Source organism: Toxotes jaculatrix, chromosome 11 (genome assembly GCF_017976425.1).
Source record: "Toxotes jaculatrix isolate fToxJac2 chromosome 11, fToxJac2.pri, whole genome shotgun sequence".
NCBI lineage: Eukaryota > Metazoa > Chordata > Actinopteri > Toxotidae > Toxotes > Toxotes jaculatrix.
The window spans coordinates 263,809-270,451 of NC_054404.1; the positions used below are offsets into that span (position 1 = coordinate 263,809).

The 6,643-nt window shown below is 44.6% G+C and overlaps 1 protein-coding gene across 1 annotated transcript; it reads left to right on the forward strand.

The window, feature by feature from the left end:
* The first annotated feature begins 342 nt into the window (after window positions 1-342).
* dnph1 (2'-deoxynucleoside 5'-phosphate N-hydrolase 1) lies at window positions 343-1,641 on the forward strand. The gene is made up of 4 exons (XM_041049161.1): window positions 343-583; window positions 787-858; window positions 1,007-1,117; window positions 1,429-1,641. The coding sequence occupies exons 1-4, from the start codon at window positions 448-450 to the stop codon at window positions 1,545-1,547; spliced, it is 438 nt and encodes a 145-aa protein (XP_040905095.1). The 5' UTR covers window positions 343-447; the 3' UTR covers window positions 1,548-1,641.
* Window positions 1,642-6,643: the final 5,002 nt, after the last annotated feature.

The following is a 6,643-nucleotide window of genomic DNA, read 5'->3' on the forward strand; positions in this document are numbered from 1 at the left end:
TTTAATGTGTTAATTTGTATGATTTTTTTCTGTTGGGTAGTTTGTGAATTTCTCAGTTTTATCTGTAAAAAGACATCATTTATTTGTTGATTATATTTTGTTTATTGTTTATTTGTAAAGTATTTGGGAAAGTGCTCGGGATTAATAAAGTTTTCTTTCCAAACTTTATCCTGGAATTTGGGCGATTTCTGCCCTGAGTTCCGTCTGTCAGGTAACTCCACCCCGCAGCTGGTCACCGCCTCCATCCTGCACCAATCAGAGTCTACCGAGGTCATACTGTTGCGATTCAACCAATCAGCGGAGACAACGGCATCCGTAAACAGTGGCATACCTGCGAGACTACGCTCAGGACAGCAGTACGGAAACACGTCACATCCCCGCGCAGAGGTTCAAGCGGCATCAGGAAGCTGCGGACCGGCAGAAGCGTTAGAACCGATCCTGAAGAGGATGAAGATTTATTTCTGCGGGAGCATCCGCGGCGGAAGAGATGACGCACATCTGTATCGGAAGATCGTGGACAAGCTGCAGAGCTACGGGACCGTGCTGACCGAGCACGTGAGCAGCACCACGCTCACCGACAGAGGTCAGAGGTCACACACACACACACACACACACACACACACACACACACACACACACACACACACACAGCTCGTTACTCTGCCAGGATCACGGCGTGTTAGTTCTGTTACATCAGCGTCTGAGGTGAAACAGCTGCTGTGCTGTGCTGTGCTGTGCTGTGACGTGTGTGTGATGTCACTGAGATGCTGTGCTGTGACTGGACAGGTGAGGACGCCTCGGCAGCAGGAGACAAGTTCATCCATGACCGAGACATGGACTGGCTCCAGCAATCTGACGGTGAGGATCACTGATTATCGTATGTCAGTGTGTGAGGTGCTTCTGCCCTGAGCTGTGTCTGCAGGCAAGTGTGTGACGTCAGTGATGGTGATGTGACCTCTGTGTGTGTGTGTGCTGTCTCTGACTTCTGACCTCTCTGTGACCTCAGCGGTGGTGGCGGAGGTCACGCAGCCGTCTCTGGGCGTTGGCTACGAACTCGGCCAAGTCGTCGCCATGAAGAAAAAAACCTTGTGTCTATTCAGACCGTCGTCGGGACGTGGTGAGGATGCCTCGTTTTACCTTTCCTTACCTGCTGACACGGAGGAGAGAGCAGTCTCACCTGTTAAAGTCTTCACATGTTCAGAGATTCAAACGTGAAGTTGCATTAACGTGACTTTTTCTTTGGAATCAGGTAAAAGTTGGGTTCATGCTAAAGGTTAAACACTGAAATTAAAATGCAGACGTTAGAGTGCAGAAAAGGAAGTGACACTTGGCACCTGGGCTTCCCATTCACTCACAGACCTGAGGGTGTACAGGTGAGGTCAGCAGGTGAGCCTGACGGCGTCACAATGACTCTCTGTCTCTGTGCAGCTCTGTCAGCCATGATTCGAGGAGCTGACGACGGCGAATGGTTCGTGGTGAGGGATTACCAGGAGGATGAGGTGGAGAACGTTCTGGAAGAGTTCTTCAACACGCTGAAGAGAAGCTGAAGAACGTGGAGAACATCAGAGTTTTACTTGGAACAAACGGTGAATAAAAGATAAACTGTTCGTGACAAAACAACTCAATAAAGTTCAGTGAAAAAAACACAAAAACTGTTGTTCAACGAACAATTATTTCCATTTTTCATAGATCTGCAGATTTACTCGATTAATCGATCAGTTGTTTGGTTTACAGCTAATGTTCACGTGCTAATCACAGCACGCTGCAGATAAAACGCTTCATTTAAAAAGCTGTGGTTACACGGCTCAGATCGCAGTCAAGTTTCACACCTACAGAACAGCAGTTTAGCCAAGACCTCAGTGAGTGGACGGGATCACGGGAGTATACTCAGACTGAGTTATGGGTCATGTGGCTGTCAGAACAGAACCTGATTGGACAGGAGTGAAATTCAGACTCATGATGTTCAACTTTTAATTTATCATCTTGAAGTTTGGTGTTGATTTCTGGATTTGAATCTGACCTACGAGATTTGAATAAATACTTTTGTGAAAATTGGACACTTGAACTAAAAAAAAATCAACTTTAAAATCGAGAATTACAACGTGACGATCTGCGAATGAAGGCGCTCAGTATGAAGCAGTGTGGACTCAGGAGAAAGTATTTGAATGCAGTGAGTTCAGTGGTGCTTACGTTTTACAGTGGAATCATGGTTTTATATTTCACTCAGTGGAAACAGAGCCTCAGTGACCTGCAACAACATGACAGACACAACACACAAGGATAAACATGACTGACAGTACAACTTCATGTGAAACAGCTGAGGAGCAGAACAAGGCAGGCTGTTCTCAGGTTCAGTTCCTCGGCAGTCCAGCAGGAGGCAGCACAGCTCACAGATCGGCCTGTTTCAAGCTGAGACTGATGATTAACTCACCTGAGCTCACACAGGTGAGTTTCTGAGGTGCTGTAGGGAATGATTCATGTGGTCTGAGATCTTCAAGGTTCTTTAAGTCTTTATGGTTCTTCATAGAATACATTCCCTCAACAGAAAACCAAGAGGAAAACAGAACACACCACAAGAACCTCTAGTAACTCTGGCGGACCTTCCAGAAGACTCAGGGAACCTGGACGAAGCCTGAAGACACGTAATGAACCTTCTCAAAGCAGATGAACCATGAAGAGTCTCTGGCACCAGGGTTCTTGGACGTTTCTGAAGGTCTCTAACACTGAGACCCTCTGGAGAGCCATAAGTTCTTCAGTCCAGGCAGTGAGACAGTAACACAAGCTGATTGGTGGGTTGGTGATTGACAGGTGGTGTGACATCATGAGCAGGGGACGGGCCTTCTGAGAGAGCAGCTGCTGAACACGACGACAGAAACCAAACACACCCATTATTTATCAATTATAAATAATTCACAGACCAGACCAATCAATGTCAGCTGTTACCAGGCAACAGGACACACACTCACACACACACACACACACAGCTTATCACATCGTTCATCAGTGTTAATGAAGCTGCTTCATAAACTATTTTTCACTGCAGCTGTGTGTGTGTGTGTGTGAGAGAGAGAGAGACTGATGATGACAGTGTTCATCAATATTAATAATGTAATTTAATCAGCAGCCGATCAGGTAACACACCTGAGAGCTGCTGCAGAAACAAACTCCAGCTCAAAATACTAAAGTTGGATTTTATTTGCAAATTAAATCTGAACAACGAATTTATCAATAAACCATTTTCTATCATCCTGTCGCTTCATTGGGAAGTGGAACTGTACGAATTTAAACTTACGGTAAAGTAAATGAAACCTGCTCCTTGCTGCTTCTGTGTTCTGACTGTTCATTTTCCTGTTTTCCTTTTGTTGTAACTGACAGTAAAATTTAAGATTTAATACAAAAACACGATGTTTATAAAATACAACACTGCTGAAAATGAAACCAGTGGTTTCCAACCTTTTTGTCCTGTGACAGTGTAAAGGTGTGTGAAGGTGTAAAATCAAACCTGCTGCTTCGTGTCCAGCTGCTTCACCTCCTTTTGTCTCAGAGTGAGACGGAAACAGCGTCTTCTGTTAGAAAGTCACAGAAAAATCCAGAACAGTCACAGTAAGATGTTCAGGTGTCTTCAGTCTGTTAGAGACACTTCAAACTAACATTAGCATATTGGCATCTGATCATTAATGGTTTAACATCAGCAAAGAGTCAGCGAACGTGCTGATAAAGATGAGCTTGTATTTGGTGAAGTTGTGTTTGTTACTGAAGAAACAGTCACCATTTTATTTTATTTTGAAAATACTGGAAACTATCTGCATAGCATCACCCGCACTTTACAAAACCTCAGCTAACAACCTGATGCTAACAGAGGTGACACCACAGTGACCTCTAATCTCTTCAAACTGGTCGACAGACCTGAGTGTCCACAGTTGGACTATGGACCATAAGAACTGGATACCAGACTCAAAGACGGTGTCCACTTACTTGAAGGAAAACTGCTGACTTCTGAGTCTGCTCATTAATCTCTCTCCAGCTCGGCTCATAGACCTTACACTGGGACATCATGCAAATGAAATGTCTTTTCCAGGCTCTGGGAAAAAAACACATCATGGATTAAAAATTCACAATACAATACAAAGAGTAATCACTGAGGTGGACGTGTCCTGTCAACAGTTTTACAGACGTCTCTCTCATAATAAAGCTTCCATGAGGAACCACAGGCTGAGTGGAGGCGAAGCATCACATCTACTAATACATTCATGTGTGGACGGATATCAGACAATGGGTTCCTGGACAAAGACATGTAAAAGGCCCCCATCACCTCTTACATAAGAGCAAGACCCCCCAGGCTTAACGACGTGAGATGGTGAATATGGACAGAAACCACCTCACCTCAAACCAGATGGTCCTCACTGATACAGCACCTGTTCACAGATTGCTGTCACACCACACACCTGCTGAAACAAACTGCAGGTTCACAGGTAGAGCTCACCTGAGTGACTGCTGTCTGACTGAAGGTTAACATTGAAGGTTAATACAATTAGACTGACATTTATCTTTTACTCTAATCTTCACAAACATATCTGTCACCTGAGATGAGGACACTCAGGTGGGGGTTGGAGCATATCCCAGCATGCACTGGGACCTTCCTGTGGTGAGGTTACAATCCAGAACACAAAGACTGAGCTACGTTTAAAATATTTTATTTGTTTTAAAATATACATCAGTTTACAAATTCAGAAAATAAAATCATTAGTAGAGTTTTAACAGTCTCTTTTTTATTCCAACAGGAAGTGAAACAGACAGAGATGATCAGAGGAACCGAAGGAGAACGGTTCAGGTGAGCTTAAAGTACCTGGCTGGGGTCAGAGGTCAATGACCTCAGAGCGAGCTACAGCACCTGCTGGTGGAGGACGAGGACGCACAATTACGGTCACCTCAATGTTACGTTAAAACGACATTCAGCTCTGAACACTGAGCTGTAAATAAATGCTGCACAATCAGAACCTCCTCTGGTTCCTGTTCTCCCACATTTCAGGTTTCCTCAGGTGAGCCCACATGCTTAACAAAGCAACCAGTCGACCCCAGGAGCGACCTTGGAGGTCCTCAGCTCTGCTTACAGCTGTTAGCCAGCTAACCAGCACTGTTCAGTTCCTAACACATCTGATAAACACACAAGCCAGTTTAGCCAGTATGCTAGTGTTAGCATATTAGCATGAGCATCAGCCTTTTCTTATATAAGAGAACTGGCTAGCTAGTGAGCTGACTGTTTGTTCAGCCTGACTGTCTCCACTGGATAAGGACCTTCCACTGTAATTTATGATGAGTGATCACTGCTTAATTTACAAAACTAGTTCTTACAAAGACACTTCTCGTAACAATATCAATCTTCATTCACTGATGCTAATTACTGTAAGATGCAACAGTCATTATCTGGATTTAGTTATCCTGCCAGACAATTAATATTTGGGAATTAGCAGCTGAGCTTGCATGTGTGGAGATGGAAAAAGTCACTTCTAATCACAGAAACTTTGATATAAAATGGGCTACCCTGCTAGCTAACATCTCACGAACTTCTTCTGGTTTGTTGATAGTACAACTTGTTAGTTATATCTCCAATTAAATTGTTATTCATTTTTTTAGCTAATGTAAGCTAACTGAACTCTTACCAGATCAGCGTACAAGCTAACAGCTGCTAGTTTGTTAGCAGTGCTGTGCTGGAAATGAATTAACACAAGAAAGTTTTATATAAAAACTTTCTTGTGTTTTTATATACACAGATCAGGCATAACATTATGAGCACTAACAGGTGAAGTGAATAACACTGATGATCTCATCATCATGGCACCTGTTAGTGGGCGGGATATATCAGACAGCAGGTGAACATTTTGTCCTCAAAGTTGATGTTAGAAGCAGGAAAAATGGGCGAGTGTAAAGATTTCAGCGAGTTTGACAAGGACCAGGCTGTGATGGTTGGATGACTGAGTCAGAGCATCTGCAACACTGCAGCTCCTGTGGGGTGCTCCCGGTCTGCAGTGGTCAGTATCTATCAAAAGTGGTCAGTATCTATCAAAAGTGGTCCAAGCAAGGAACGGTGTTGAACCAGCGACAGGGTCATGGGTAGCCATGGCTCACTGATGCACGTGGGGAGCGAAGGCTGGCCCGTGTGGTCCGATCCAACGGACAAGCTACTGTTGCTCAAATTGCTGAAGAAGTTAATGGTGGTTCTGATAGAAAAGTGTCAGAACACAGTGCATCACAGTTTGTTGTGTATGGGGCTGCACAGCCTGAGATCAGTCAGGGGGCCCATGCTGACCCCTCTGCACCACGTCAACAATGGGCACATGAGCATCAGAACTGGACCACGGAGCAATGGAAAAAGGTGGCCTGGTCTGATGAATCACGTTTTCTTACATCTCTTACATCACGTGGATGGCTGGGCGAGTGTGTGTCGCTTACCTGGGGAACACATGGCACCAGGATGCACTATGGGAAGAAGGCAAGCCGGCAGAGGCAATGTGATGCTTTGGTGCCACAGCAAAAATGGTTCAGGAATGGTTTAAGGAGCACAACAACGAGGTTGAGGTGTTGACTTGGCCTCCAAATTCCACAGATCTCAATCCAATCGAGCATCTGTGGGATGTGCTGGACA